Here is a 16363-nt window from a genome sequence, read left to right on the forward strand (position 1 = left end):
TGCTGGCTCTTCCGCCTGTGGGCTTGTATTCCCCCCGAGTAATTGACACAGCCGGGCTGGCAAAGCCCCGATAGATCCTTCCTCGGGCCGCCCCCCGGGCTCCACCCCAACCCCGCTGTGCCGCACCTGTGCCACGTCGGGGGCGCTGCCTTTCACGGGGAGGGTTTTGTGTGCCACGGCTGCCAGATGGCTGAAAGGGAAAACACGGGAGAACGGTGAGGAGGAGCAAGTCACTTGACAAACTCAGCAGCACTGTGTGCTACAGAAAGCAGCAGAACTGGAAGAGCCACTCACAACTGCAGCATGCCACAGGCGCTTTTCTAACAGCCTCTTCACCCGGCTGAAGGAGGGCATGGTTTTCTGTAGCCTGCATGGCATTGATGGCATGCCCTGACAACTTAATTCTCCTAAAATAACCCCAAAATAATCAACCTGCTTCACACATATCTTCCCACTCCCTGCCCTCCATCCCCCCAAAATCCCCACAGAATAGTCTCAAGACTGCTCTGGGAAGATCCTTGAGAACCTACCCTATCATTCCCAAGATGCACGAGTTCTTTACACTGTTTTCTTAACTTGTTAAAGCCTTCCCCATACACAGGCTCTACAGCTTCCCCACCAAGCCTACACCAGCATTTCATGGTGCTGTCCAATCCCTCTGGGAATCAGAAACACAATATGACTTACACTAGTAACAAGCTTTGTTCATGGGCTGAGACAGTGGTTAAAAGCAGCTTGGAATAAAATTTCCTAGCTGAAATCTCATCCTTAAGACATCATTAGTCCAGCATGATTTTGGGTTCAAATATTGGGATTCAGCCAAATTATTATTTTTTCTTAAAAGCTGTTAAGTATCTCAGGAGGGTCCTGGCTCCAGCCTTAATCTCAATGATTTATTACATTATTTGCTATCCTAATTTATGTATTTCCTGCTTCAGGGAAACTATGCCACAAATTTGCATCTTCCCACTATTTTTACTCTTCAAAGCAGTGCAGATGTGAGGGCTGCAGAGCCAGCTCAGGAGACCTGTCCTCACTGGAGACATGGCCAGTATCAGCAAACACCTTACCTCAGTGTGAGGAGGTAGCTGACAATGTGCTTGGGTTGCAGATCCTGAGAAGATCTATACAGGACCTCGTCGTACCTGTGAAGGAAGGAAAGGACTGTTTGGTTCTGAAGTGGTACAAGGTGTACTCAGAAGGCTCATCAGACTTGCTTAAGTCAGAACAAGCACCCAACCACAGCTGTAGAATTAGCAAAACTAATCTTCTGAAGCAGACCTAATCCATGTCATTAGCACACAATAGATTATTCCTTCCTTGCTCACTTATTATTGAAGGAGATTGCTTCTGCTCTTCATCATGCAAACAGCTCAGGGAGGCAGGCTACAGCAAAGAGAACACAAGAGCTGTATATGTTCCTGGAACATTATGTCTGGTTTTATATCTCAACACTAACTGTACATTTCTAGGAGCAAAAAACATGTGTTAAATAACCAAGGAAGTCAAAATAATCCCTTTGAGGACTTTGCCTTTAGTAAATGCAGCTTAGAATTTTAAGTAGATAAAAGGAATCTTGCAACATTAGAAAAAGACAAATTCTGGAATACAGAATCACACAGAATGGTTCAAGTTGGAAGAGACCACAGTGGGTGATCTGGTCCAACCTACCTGCTCAAGCAGGGTCATCCTACATGACTTACACAATACACTTGACTTTGTAAGACAGTATTAAACAGGGTAGTACAGTCATGACAGCTGTGGTTTTTTCTTCATGTGTTTCGCTATCCCCTTTTCAAAGCCTGCAAGAAGGTGCCAACACCTACAGGGCTGAAGAGATTTCAAATTCAAAGTAGGGACTGGACTTCCTGATCTCTGCTCAGCTCCCAGGCCCATCCCTGCCAGCATGTCCAAGCTGAACTGCCGTGGAATCTTCCATTCTAATTCAAGCTGCAGAACTGGGGAGCACACGGTGATAACAGCTCAGCAGTCATGTCAGAGTATAAAAAAATCCCAAGGAACAGCTCACATGTTTTCTGTGAAATACAATGGCACTGCATAAATAAGACACTACTGGTTTTGCTGAGAGCTGGCTGGTCCTGCTGCTGCTCAAGAGAGCAGCAAATGATGGACTGCAGGCAGACCTCTGGAGGCAATTACAGGTAATGGTAGGGCTCTGCAGACCACACATGCATGTCAAAGGACCCACCTGGAGCACTGGCATGACTTTTGAAAGTCCTAATTGTATTCAGGTGGCCTCAGGAAGGTCTTAATATGGTCAAAAAAGTCTTTTCTGGCACTCTACAGTGTGCAATGCAGCATATAGGAATTCTCAGTAGGAATTCCGAAAGCTTTGGTCATTTCTGACTCCATCACAGGCTGCACAACATGGAGAACTCCCTTGTCTCCATAGTTTAATTACACATCTATGAAGTAATGAAAACAGAAACTGCTCAACTTAAAGACTGAATTAATGAAGAACACCACTGTTATTAACAGGTACCAGTTGTGCATTCAGTAGCTCTGCAGGATGCTGAGCTCCCAAATGTGCATACACATACTCCATGTTCCTCACCACCTCTTTCTTTTTCACATGACAAAAACAGAACAAGAGGGACCAAACAAATCTGCAGCTAATATTTATAGAGAGCTGAGCACACTTTTGTGAAGGTAAGAAATAATTAGGAGGCTCATGTACACGGAGTATGTTCCAAATACTGCTTTTTCCATCTTGAACAACTGCTTGTTCATGGCTTCTAAAGCCATGAACATTTCAAATATTGCAATCCATGTGGCACAAAAGGCAAGTCACTGCTTCAAACAAGACATTTTTTCTTATGATCATGCAGTCTGTGTCCTCTCAATAGATCAGTGGCATATCCAGATATTTATTTTAAGGGAAATGGTATTTAGAAGGAAAACTAGACAAACCTGAGAAGATGCTGAAGAACAGAGATGGCATCTGGCTCTTGCAAGCATGACACATTCACATCAGTTAGCTCTGCATTCCCATGCATCTGTTCTAAACTAAAACATAAGAATGGAAAACAAATGTTGGATGAAAACCACCTCTTAGCAATGCTGAACAAAAAAAACCCACAGTAATCTGTGTTTTTAAGAAAACAGGGTAGGCTCTGCTCAAGCTGAATGGAACACTGAAATAAGACTAGCTGACTTCAACCTAAGATTAAAGAGAAAAAAAAAAAAAAAGTGTGTTGACCATTCAATTATCAACAGTATTAGAGATATGCATGGACAACAGGTCCAGAAGCTAAAAGGACTAGGGAGGTAGACAATCCCCCACTCATGGTACTCTGGAACCACCAATACCTACATGACAAGGGAGTACAAGAAGAACAGACCAGAGAAAGGGATCAGGCTTTCATGTTCTCTCTGAACACTATGTCCTGCTACCACTGCCTCACAACATCAGGCTGCTTCACACCTTTGGCCTCACCCAGGAAGAAATCTTACATGAAAACACATACTGAGGTCTGCTCTGGCAGTTCAGTATAATTGACAAAACTGTTCAAACTGGACTCTTCTGAAACTCTTTAAAAAAATAATTAAACATGTCAAGTGTTTGACCAGAGTCAACAGGAAGGGACCTCCTTTTAATCTTGGCTATCAAGAGTGGGAAATTATGTTAAAAATAAGTAATTAGTTACTGTGGGTAGCCAAAACATCCAAGTTCTTTGATGTCGTGTGTTTTACAAGTATGGGCATTTTGGCTTTTACATCAGTTTCCTTAGCTCTTGGCAACCATTCCTCATCAGTGACACCAACCACAGAGAAGCTGTTCCTAGAACTGAGAAACTACATGAACAGTTAGTTCAGTTCCATGGAAATGAGGCAGAAAATTAATTTTAATTGGCCTGCTCTTCTGAAAAGTCTCAATGATTTCTATCTTAAACTCACACTTTCACAGAAAAAGTGAACATGTGTCATATTTAAGGAGTTAGCACAACTACTTAGCAAAGCAGTTAGTTAATAAGGTTAAAATTCACGTCAGACTGTGGTGTGCAGAAATGCTCCTCTTACCTATGGAGTCTGGCATAGGTGTACTGCAAGAACACACCTGTATCCCCCCGACTTTGGAGAGCTCGATCCCAGCTAAACTGGTAATCAGATGACAGAAGGCCCCGGAAGTCCTGGAACAATTAGTTGATGTCACCCAGACATGGCTCTTCATCTCAATTTGCAACTTCTCACAGACAATGCAGGCACCTGGTGAGGCAGCTCAGACTCACCTGAATTATGAGTGCTGCAAGACCAACCTTCTCTGCTGTCTCCACAGGATCTTGGATCTCTTTGGTTGCTGAAGAGAAACAGAAAAACATCATTAAGTCTGCAGTACCATACTGACTCCTGCTCACACTTAGAGATGCCAATAAAAGAGCAGATCTTCCACAACTGTAAACTAGCAATATGGAAATTGTCAGGATGCATGCAGCAAGGAGTCCAGGATATAAATCTTTATTAAAAGTTGAAAACAGCTGTTTCACAAGGGCTTTTTCCCACTTCCCCTTGTATGTGTAGCACAGATTTTGAGGTGAGAGGGTCCATTATGACAGACTATGCAGGCTACACTGAATTCCTTTTCACAATTATGACAGTCAATCTCCAAGATCAGGGAAATACAGATTTTGTTGAAAACTGATAAAAATCTCCAAGTGATACAAGATGCATAAACAATGTTCCAATGGCTAATAGACCATTTGGATGTACATTTAGGGAGTATTTACACCATACACTGTAAATATCTAAACTGACTATACTGAGGGAATCTGAACTGAGAGAATCACAGAATGCTTTCGGTTGGGAGACCTTTAAAGACCATCCAGTCCAAACCCCCTTCCACGTGCAGGGACACCACCTCCTTGTTTATTTTACAAGGAAAAAAATCTGTTTCAAAAAAGCTGAGGCAGAGCAAGGAAGATGCATACTACTTAAGCTGATCAGATCAGTGACTCAATCCAGCACCTAACTCCAGAGAGCACAAGAGGGGGCAGCATTTCACTGGGAATTGCTGGATCTGTACTGCATCAGGAGGAAACCATCCTGGAGCCACAGCCCAGTGAGGCACAGGGAAACCCCTTCCCCCTTCAGCACAATCTGGGGCAGAGCAGTGACCTCCAGGGCACTTGGAACAGCCACGAGGTTGGCAGGCAAGCCAGGGTTACTCTTGCCAGATAAAATTGTCAGAGCTATAAATCCTTTGGATGAAATCTGACTGATCCCTGAACTCCAGCCCCTAATCTACTACTGACTAATTTGTCCCTCCAGAAAAAAACAATTGTTGTCCCCAAAAGGCAGTTACTGTCTTCTCAGTGCGCGACAAAATAGTTTCACTGAATGTTAGAGTTTGCAAATCTGTAATTTAGGAGAGTTCACAGAGTTGCAAAGAATTATTGTAATGGTTTATATTATGGTTGGTACAAAAAGAAAGAAAAAGAGCATATTACTGTCATTAGTGCAATACAGGGAGAAGTGAAGGGTGGAAAAGATGACACAATGTGATCAACACAGAACATCAAAAGAAGCTAGTAAGACCTGAAATAGCTAACTTTTTGTGGAAGTCATGTTTTGTAACATCCTTGAGCGAACTTCATTTAAAACATCTTCCAGAAAAATTACTTCTCCTCTCCGAGTCTTCATGCCTTGAACTAGACCAAAAGACACATGCTGGCACCTGTGTTGAGAAGCAGCAGGACCAAAATTATATTTCAATCAAGAGCAATGTCTGCAGTGTTTTTTCAGAGCTGGATTCTCTACCAGGAAACAGCAATAACAGCTGAATAAATAACACTCCAACGTGGGAAGCTTGGAGATATAATCAGTAACTCTCATTTCAGCAACCAAGCTCTGTATTTATTGTATAATGGGAAAATTATGATCAGAGTTATGATAGCCTGGTCATTTGTGTGCTCTCAGGAATCTCTTGCTACTAGCGTTAGTACAGAGGCCTCAATGTAATAATTTGCAATAAATTGAGGAGAGGCAGGATGTAGACAGATCAAATTACTGTGGCAACAGAGATCTCTTAATATAATTAGAAAAAGAGTCATAATAATTCTTTTGTGGCCACATTAAACTAACAGTATAATTAATAATTGCTAATAATAAAGTATTCACTGTTTCTGCTCATAATATTCCAAGGCATTATTCTTGATCCAGAATCTAGGGTAATTTTAGCACAACTAAGTACTGTGAAAGGAGGCAGGTTGGTATTCCTGAAGGCCAAAACCCTATATTTAACCACAAAAGACATGCAGTCTGGCAGAGAGGAATATGATTTAGTCTGGAGATCCATTACTGACCTTTGCTCAGATTGCTAACAAGATTGGTAATTACAATGAATAACAACAGGGATACACTTCCCTGCAATAGATACTTCAAGCCTGATTCAAACTCAGATTCTGATCTCTGCTAAAATAAAATACTTTAAGAGGTAATAATTTAATATGTGACCACACAATATCCCAGAAGCTATGCCACAAAGTCTCTTAAAAATTATTTCCCTTTTTCACATCAGGCAGTTATGAAAAACCTGTTAAATGAGAGACAGGGCTGTTTTTCACATCCTAAACATGCAGCAATGACTCCATCCACAAATAAATCAGACCAGCAGGAGCGGACACACAGAATGAAAAGGCTGCTGATAAGGACCTGAGGCCCACATTGCACATAATTCTAAGGATTTGTTTCTCTGTTGGACTAGTACTAGTGGGGTTCTATAGACCAAATGTCTGCTTGTACTCCGGAGTCCATTACTTGCACAACAGCATTACATCTTGTAGCTTAGTTTCATCCAAAATGTCTACATGATGTGTGCTATAGCATGGTGGTGGATGGACACCAGCAGGAGATTCTCCTCAAAAGAGCACTTGACTGAAATTCTAATGTACATATTATATACATTCTTGAGGAAAAAGAAATTAACCACCAAAACCAGTATATAATTAGGATTTTTAAGTACATACCTTTCTGCCCAGTCATAACCCATGAGCTTCAGTATTTGGAATAAATGTTGAAAGTGATTACTTTGGCTTTTATCTGTCTAAGGAATAGAATTGATGCATATCAGAAAACATTACAAGTCTGATAAGAAGTAGCTTTTAACACAATATCACAGTGCCAGTAAGTAATTTCAAGCAAAATCAAGACCCATGAAGACAAGCAAGACTTGTGACAGCTGGAATCTATGGCAATGGGATTTTGAGTTATGTTGGAAAAAAAATTCCACCTTTTCAGAAATGAGTATTCTCAGGTCATGAAGGCAAAGACATGAAGTGCAAGGAAACCTTAATATTCTTTAGTTTCTCATGATCTGAAAGCTACCCATCAAACAAAACATCTGTTTTCACTTCAGAGCCTTGCCACTCTTGTTATACCCCTGGGTTATATCACCGAACTCCAAGGGTCCTTTGGCTTAGAAACAGAACATGTCTTTGGCTGTCTGCCTCCAGAACCCACTAGCTTCTATTGTCTCCAGCATGATTTGTAGTTTTACATCATAAGGCAGGTAGATAATTCAAAAAAATGTATAAATTACCACAATTTCATAACCATGATGCACCTTGTGTTCTCTTCCACATTCAGTTACACTCTCCTACAAACTGAAGTTGCTTCTGACTGTATGTTATGTTTAACAACAATCTTCACATGTGTTTCTAGCTACAGCAGTTGCCATGAGGTTCATTTTCCTACCTAGTTGTTTCAACTAGCTCACTCAGACTTTTTTATTCCTCCTTAAAAAACAGTGCAGAGATGACCTATTCCTATTAGAACCTATAACCTATTCACTATTTCCTCATTTGTTTGCTGTTCTGGGACAAGTAGTGAAATGCTTATCTTGTGTCCCTTCTCAGCTACCACCGTATGAAGCACCTGCCTCCTCTCTCCTAGCTCCTCTTAACCTGCTCTGCTCCTGGAATCACCTCTTTGTCCTGACTCACAAGCAAGGCTGATGAAAGGACAGCAGTGGCTGGTGCTTCAAACAAGGCCTTCCAAGTCCTTTTCCATGCACCTTGCAGATGAGGTGCATCTCTGCACAAAGCCAGACCTCTCTCATTAGGTGGCTGGCTTTAAGGTAGAAGTCTGAGAGCATGGATTGTACTTAATTCTTCATATCTAAAAGCATTTTCATCTCCTTCTTGAGTGCAACATTCAATGGAATCTTAGTACCTCTTTAGTAACATGCCACACATTTTAAGATGTTTTGAATATTTTGCTTGTACCACTGCCTTTTTATGAAATAAGTAGGATTTTTTAAAAACCTAAATTGGTGAATGCACCGATTTACAGCATTACAAGTAGTAAACAAATTTAATGTTCTCTTAAACAAGTTGATCTGATGAAAATAAGATGATCTTGTGAAATAAGGCTCTAGAGTCTCTAAAAAAATTTCTTGTAACAAGATTAGCATTCTGAAATACATTTGTATTTAATTATTAAAGACTAAAATCATTAGCATACTCAGTTAATCCCATGAAGTCCTCCTGCCTCTGGTAACAGAGTAACTAACTCACTACTAACACTCACTACAAAGCTGTGCCATAAAACAGCAGCAAAGCTCAGCAAGGCTGGCAGTACCCTCACCAGGCTGTCTGTCCCACAAGAGTCTCCTAAGACTGGTTCCACTCTTTTATGACCCACTTTCTCAGCCCTCAGAAACTCAAAAATTATAAAAATACTAACCATGTCCTCTGAAAACCATACAACCTGAGCAAGGCTGAGAGGAGGACAGGCTAATCTGTCATTTCCCTCTTGAATGAGACATTGGCTATGATGGACATGTCAATCACATCACAATCTGGCTGTGCTGTGTATCTCTTTGGACTCGGAGACCAGGGAGGCCCAGGCAAGGAATTAAACAGTGACTGGAGTTCAGCTACAGCAGCAGTCTGCTCAAGACTCTTGCTCCTATGCTTGCTGACACCATTAGCTGAAAGTTCAGCTAACATCTTGATTTGTGCAAAGTGGACACTCAATTACTCTTTTTTCTAATTGTTCCTTCTCCCTTGGTCCCTGCTACCTTCTGGAACATCAAACACAAGTAATTGCCCACCCACATGAACCAGACAGGAAGCATCCTTAACATCTAAAGCATTGTAGTTTCACAGTTATACTGCCCTTTGAGGCCAATAAACTCACTGTTCCAGCCAGCAGGTGCAAAAAAGCTCCCACCAAAATCACACAATTCCCACCCAGAATAACCAAAAAGTCTCTGTTCTATGACAACATGTAAGAATGGCAAGCTACAGGAAACTTCCTGAAGACTGAAGCTGAAAGAAGTAATGTGGTTTAACTAGAAGTTGCACTTTAAACTGTGTATTTAATGTTTTGCTTACTGATCTCTCTCCCTGCATCTTGTTATGTGTCACATTATATTGACTTTTGAAAAAGCTGTACAGAGAAGGTACAGGGACATTACCAAACATGACCACATACAAATTTTTTTCAACATGTTACTAATTCTGGATTTCATATAAAAGAACACGGCTTTCATAATTTTTCCCCTAAATATGAGAAAAAGAAAACTTAAAAGCATCACATGGTATTTTCTTGCTAATATGAGATCAAAAAACAGTTTCAGACAAGTAAGGAGACAGTCCTGCTATTCATATCCATTATTGATACTGCTAGAATTGTGAAAAAACAAAATAACAAAACCAATAAATATAAAACGACTCCCTATCTACAATTGTTTCATTCTGATTGATTAAGTAGTATGTGCAATTTCTATGTAATGAAACTAAGGCATTGTTCAAAGCCATAAAAATGTACATTTCAGATAAGATATCAGGACTTCAGAGTAGACTTAGATTTATTTTAGACCATGAATTTCTAAATTAACATTTTAAAACCCTTTATAATAGTAACAGCTTTTTCTGATTTGTTTAATTATTAGAATTTCTAAAAAGAAAATAAAATGTCAAATCAAGTAAGATTTCCTTTTAAACTAATTGCAATGAGTAGAGAATAACTCCAGAGCTAATTTTCATAAAATCATACAAAAAGGATTGGAAGGCACCTTAGATCATCTTGTTCCAACCCCCCTGCTGTGGGAAAGGACATCTTCCACTGTACCACCTTGCTCAGAGCACCATCCAACCTGGCCCTGAACACTTCCAGGGATGAGGCATCCACAGCTTCTCTGGGCAACCTATTCCCGTGCCTCAGCACCCTCAGAGTGACAAATCTTCTTCTAGTATCTAATCTAAACTTATTTTCTTTCAGTTTAAAGGTATTTTTCAACCATTCTGGGGGTCATGCACTGAAACAGAACAAAGAAACACTGCCACACAGAGGCACAGCTGCTCGGCAGTAAGGGTATCCATTTTACTGCCAAAAGTACTGTGTGTCAAAGTCATATTGCAAGCCACAGGCCCCTGGGTTACTAGAGAGACTCAGCACCAAAGTGTGTGCTGAATCTAGAATTACTTACCACATAAATCATGGTATCCCAGCTGTGCTTATTCATTCTGTCTATAGCAGCAGCAAGATCTCTGAAAGAGATAATGAGAAACTATTTGGACTTTCAAACATACCTCACTACTAGCCTCTTAGAAAAATAACCCGCTCTTTATGGAGTGGAGAAGACTTCCTAAAGAGAGGGATCCATGTATGCCTTACACATAAAAAAAGACATGTATACTTTTGCTGATGACACATCTGAAATGATTTTTTTAAACCACTACCTAAGAAAGTTGCTGAGGAAACTGTTCTTTGGTGCAGAGCAGGTCCAGTGTCTGTCTGCCTGATGGGACCTGAGAGGAACAATCCCTTCCTGGAAAACTAACCCATGTTCAGCCTTAGCTTAAATGGTACCAAGCTCATCTACAAACAAGCACGCAGGACTGTCAAGGAGAACCATCAGCCTTGTATTCCAATCTGAAAAAAGCATTTGCAGTTGCACAAGACTTGTTATGGAACGCTGAGGGGAGATAAGAAAAAAGAAGATAACAGGGATGGGTGGCTTGTAAGTTGATTGCTGGTTATATGTTTGTGTCATTGTCCTGCACCTCATCAGCACAGTCTGTCCCATCTTCCCATGAAATTCCATTTCAAACTCTCCTGGGTGAGGGGGCTCTCTCTTCTGTGTGCACATGTGTTTGGAGTTTCAGTAGCTGCAGCTGAGGACTACAGCTCATGCAGGCCATGCATCTATGGTATCTGAGACTAAGGGGACTGGACATAAGTGAAATGAAATTATAACAGCTGGAGCCTGACCAGGGGTCACAAGGTGTCTCAGCCAACAGCTGGAGTGAGGGCACACGCATCCTCCTATGACTGGCAGCAAATATCAAGCTGAATAGCCAAGCAAGTAGGCAAAGTATCCTGGGAAGTCTCCAGATGTGCCTGCAGAGATGAGGCACCCAGAGGAGTCTGTACTGTTGGCATCAGAGGGTCCAGGCCAGTTGCTGAAGAGACCACAGGGACCTCCAGCTACTGGAGGCCTTCATTGTGCATGTACAATACATATGTATATTGATTAAATTATTAAATAATACCCACATAATGCAAGTATATCTATCACAATATATATCATATACACGTACATCTATTTCTTCACAGAAACAGATACTCATCCTAATCATCCAGAGGGAAACAAAATGCCAGCTGTGCTGAGTGGTTTCAGGCCTGAGTGTGAGGCCTGTTGAGATCAGGTGCTCCTGCTTACTCCCGGCTGACCTGGGCATGGAGCTGTGGCATCTTTGTCTCCATTTGGCTAAAGGATTCAGCAACTCCCTAATGTACAGGATTGACTGCAGCATCTCTCTAATACCCTTGGCTTTGAAAAGCTGTACAGAGTTTACCCTGAGGGCTAGACACTAGATTTATTTACATTCCTGGCACAAAGAAACTGTTAAGGCTTCCATATTAAAATACCCAAGAGGAATTTTAGGATACTGATGAGATGGCTGAAAAACAGCAATAAAATTGATGTTACAGTGCTGATGGTCCACTGAGCCAATGAAGACAAGGCTAAACAAGCAATTTTTTCCTGTACCACACCATCAATAAACATTTTAAGCAAAGGTCTTTTTAAGACCTTAATTATTTGGCAACTGTTTATTAGATCCAGAGATTCCAGCTTTGTTTTCAAAGTTAGTAGATGGAGAAAGTATTATGATTTATGCAAAGGGGAGATTTACTAATATTACTTAGGGACGGGGAAAGTATTTAAAAGCCATTTTCATCCCATCATAGTTACACTGCTAGTTTCACTTACAAATAGCCTAGAAATAAAAATCTTCAAAATCTATGCCATCAGTTATCAATGTGCTCATGTTCAAAAATTGCCTGGCAAAATGACTGGCAATGAGCACAGATGGGCTTACTTGCCTTGTTATATAAAGAGATGTTCCATCACTGCGCATGACGGTGGAAAATGTTGAGAGGTCTTTTTTCTCCGAGAGATCCACAATTCCTGTCCCTTTTCTGTAAGGTGAGGGAAAGTACTGATGTCACTGCAGGCTATTACACAGGTAAGTTCAGGTAAGACTCCGAGCCAAAACCAAGGCCTCTTGCCACAAGCCCCCTTCCCTCCAGACAGTCTCGTTCTTTTTCTTTGAATGACCATCTCCTTAGGTCTTTTTGAAGACTGTTCCTGTAAGTTTGCTGTCACCACTGCTAATGCCAGAGAGCAGCCTGCCCATGATTACATGATTACAACTTCCATCCCAGTTCAGCCAGGCACCTCTTTCATCAAGGCAAGGATCTCATCTAATTCTGCTCATTAAATGGCATACAGAGCTACCAAACTAATCAACAGCCTAAAACACCATTAGGACTTGAACACTGTCATTGTACCAAATTTGTCAAGGCCAGTCTTCTGTGTTAGTCACAGAAAAGGAAAATGTAAATTTTAGCTGCAACTGCACAAATCCTGATGGTCTTCTACAAGAACAGCTACCAAAACCATGTAAAGAAAATTCTTCCCCTCAGACTATGTACAAACCACTCATCTTATCTTGTTTAAAGTGCAACTGAGATGTTAAATAAAGTGCACCAACAGATTGAATGAGTTCATACATTGTTTTCTGAAGGAGTCCTTTATCTTCCAACATCTTCAGAACTTCCTGGGCCTTCTCTTGGTAAAATGACTCTCCAGAATATTCATCAAAGTGCACTCCTAGACGCTGAAAAGTTACAAGAATATCAAAGACGGGTAATATCATTAAGATCAAGGCTAACCATTTTTCTTCAAATTAGTCAGATGATAGGTCACAGATCAGATACAGTGCAAAGATTAATGTTATTCCAGGAAATGTCCCTTCACTGTTAAAAGGAAAGGATGCTTGGATTTTGATTTAATTGATTTCTGCATTAAAATGAATCTCTCCCTGAGGTGCATATGGTGTTCAATGTAACATTCATGAGAAATCAGTAACATTCATGAGCAATTCATGAGAATTGCTGGTTAGAGCAATTCACACAATTCTGAGGCAAGTCTCTTCCTTGCTGTGCCGGAGGTGAAACCAGTGGGCTGCAGAGGAGCTACCTGGACATGAAACCAACCCTATTTTACAAGGATGCTAAAAGGAATTTTAAAAAGTAAAAGCTGCTCACAAACACTGCTGAGCATACAGGAATTAAGGCTGAGGGTACATTCAGAAGAGACAAAGATGACCTTAACTGTCAAACCTAGTCAGTTCATCAGTTCAATAGTTTTTAGTTCAAATGACATTGGGAGAGGAAGATCTAGCTGCACATCATCATGTGATCAATGATGGGTGACTTTCAAGATGCAGCTGCATACACAGCCCAGTACCTAATTACCTTCAGAGGTCAGCTTTCCACAAGCATTATCAAGTGTCTCACTGAGGAGATCCTTAAGTTAAGAGTACTTTCTTGGCTGCAGTGACATGTTTCAGGGAAGAAGTTAAAGCACAGCCAAGTAATCTGGATTATAAACAGTTTCAAAATTTTTAAGGGTAATTTTTAGGTCAGTAGCACGAACATGTCCCATGAAACAGTGGACAGTGGCTCCACTCATGAGATCACAGTGTGCAACAGACAGCTGTGTATTAGCTCAACTCCACCTGCAAGGAACTCCTGCTGCTGTAATGTCTTACCAAATTTAATATGCAACATTACAACATTAGATCAAAAATGTGAAAACAGAGACATCTTCTAATAAAATTTATTACATGGAAACTTTTAAATTCGGTGGGTTGTTGCTGATTTCAAAGATAAAGCAAAACCAAGCAATATTTATTCAACATGGATCTGCCTTGCTGCTTTGCACCACACTGAGCTTCAGGACTTCTGAGAAGGGAGAATTAGTCTAAAGGACATTTACCTGGACACTATTAAATAAAATGTATCTAGCACATCAGCAACTGTTCTGACAACTTGCTTGGATGAGAAATCAACTACTGTGCTTCTTCCAAGCAGAATGAGGCTCAGCCTGGCATACTGAGAAAGAGCTTCCCCACAACATTCTAAAGTTTATGGGAAAGGCAATGAACCGGTAACATTAGAGCAGTGATCTAATGTTAGATTAGATCCCAAGTGAGTCCACTGCTTGGCAGCCTCCTACATGAAAAGGTGCCATGCACTGTTAATTATGTTGATGAAGTAATAGAGAAAGAGATCATTTTACCACAGAAAAAACATTTGGATGATTTGTACCTTATAAATCCTGATGTATTCCTCAATACTGAGGTCTCTAAATTGTTTCCAAATTGACAATGTCTGCTCATCATGTTCCTCCAGTTTTCTGAAGAAATCCTTAGCCAACTTTTTTATGTTTTCATCTTCTGCTGCCTGGTTAATCTGCACATACACCTAAAATTTGACACCGAAAATGTTGAAGCGGTATAATCCTCTCTTCCAATAAAAACAGCTCTACAAGAACAATATAAATGCATTTAAAGTTGACATTTTTAACATCAAAATTTTGAAAGACTTGTTAAAGCAACACATTCCCAATTTAAATAAAAAATGTATAGCCTAAAGTCCAACATGAAAATGTGCAGCTTATCTTGAAAGAAGACTAATGGCCTAATTCCTTACTGCTGTCATTATCATTCTCTTCACAACCTTGAAACAACTGCAGCAGCAAAATATGGAAGAATTAATTTATGCATGGAAGGGAACCTATATAAAGGACTTTTAAACCACAGACACGTCTTCAGAGGACCAAAAAAATCAACATTTATGGCAACTGCACTGCCTAAAATTGAGATAGCAGTTGAAGCAGCAAATTTTTGATAGACTCAGGCTTATATTCATAGGAAAGACTGATTTCACACACCAGCACAAAAAGCATCAATTCGAAACACATCTCAGTTTTTGAAACAGGCAGGCATACAGCTGAACAAACACTTAAAATCTGGGAATAACTGAGAAACTAATTTTGTCTCAAATAACTACTGTTTTAGAATCTTTTGCATTTTTACTGAATAGTGTTCTCTACATTTAAAGGCAATTTTTAAGATCATAAAGCCTACATGCTACTGCAATAGCTGGTATTTTGAAGCTTTAGTGCAAAATTCAAGCATAAAAATTTAAATTCTAAGAGCAGACTGAAATCATAAATAAAAACTAAGTAATATACGTTGATGCACAACCCCAAAAATATGACTGCTTCTTGTTTTCTCTTTAAATCAGTCCTACAGCTCTAAAACACTTCAGTGCTGAGACTATCAATTTAAATCCACAGGAGTCAGGGATGAAGGAACAAGCGAATAAAGTTTACCTGTGTCAAAGAAGCTGGTGAGCTCAGAAGGAGTTACCCTGCCACATAAACAATCTGACTGACATGCATGCAGCTGCTGAGTACCCAAGTATGCAAACACAGTTTGTTCCTTTGCCACAAGACAGATTTGTACAGAACAGCTATGCTGTGGCACACCGCCTGAACACCAGCATTAGCCACAGCTCCCACAGGTCCCATATCCAGCCCCGAGGAGGAAGCACAGCTCAGCTCTGTGGCAAGAGAACACCTGAGAGTGTCACACAAGAAATCTGACTGACTAAACCCCATTAACATGTAAGATCTTTTAGAGGATGAGGGCTTGAACATTAGCCATGCAGGGATATTGCCCACCCCTCCTCATGGTTATTGGGTCTGTGCAGGTCAGTACATAAATCCTTCATGTGTATTGTATCTGTATCACACACAAAGACCACTTAGAAGTACCAAAAAATCAACAAAAAGTAAATACTAACTCAAATGGTATCAGGTATATTTGAATGCAGCAAGCCAACAAACCATAACCTGTTTAATCCCGCAAAGACAAATCTAGTTGGTCTGCACTGAACTTACCTCAAAAAGGTGTTGCAAAGGACTAGATTTTAGTTTTTCTTTGTTGCCAAAGGATTGGAAACCAACACCCAATAAGCCTTG

The 16363-nt window shown here is 40.5% G+C and overlaps 1 protein-coding gene across 6 annotated transcripts in view; it reads right to left on the minus strand.

Moving 5' to 3' along the window:
* Nucleotides 1-16363, minus strand: part of RARS2 (arginyl-tRNA synthetase 2, mitochondrial) — a 30187-nt gene that overhangs the window by 1332 nt on the left and 12492 nt on the right. For all 6 annotated transcript variants that reach the window (XM_072926629.1, XM_002198189.7, XM_072926628.1 and 3 more), the window contains 12 exons: nucleotides 16283-16359; nucleotides 14644-14799; nucleotides 13042-13148; nucleotides 12352-12447; nucleotides 10451-10511; nucleotides 6984-7060; nucleotides 5568-5692; nucleotides 4251-4318; nucleotides 4042-4151; nucleotides 2932-3027; nucleotides 1071-1145; nucleotides 127-190 (listed from right to left, as the gene is read on the minus strand). In XM_072926629.1, coding sequence (XP_072782730.1) covers nucleotides 127-190; nucleotides 1071-1145; nucleotides 2932-3027; nucleotides 4042-4151; nucleotides 4251-4318; nucleotides 5568-5692; nucleotides 6984-7060; nucleotides 10451-10511; nucleotides 12352-12447; nucleotides 13042-13148; nucleotides 14644-14799; nucleotides 16283-16359 — 1112 coding nt within the window. The remainder of the gene's footprint in view (nucleotides 1-126; nucleotides 191-1070; nucleotides 1146-2931; nucleotides 3028-4041; nucleotides 4152-4250; nucleotides 4319-5567; nucleotides 5693-6983; nucleotides 7061-10450; nucleotides 10512-12351; nucleotides 12448-13041; nucleotides 13149-14643; nucleotides 14800-16282; nucleotides 16360-16363) is intronic.

This window comes from Taeniopygia guttata, chromosome 3 (assembly GCF_048771995.1).
Source record: "Taeniopygia guttata chromosome 3, bTaeGut7.mat, whole genome shotgun sequence".
Lineage (NCBI taxonomy): Eukaryota > Metazoa > Chordata > Aves > Passeriformes > Estrildidae > Taeniopygia > Taeniopygia guttata.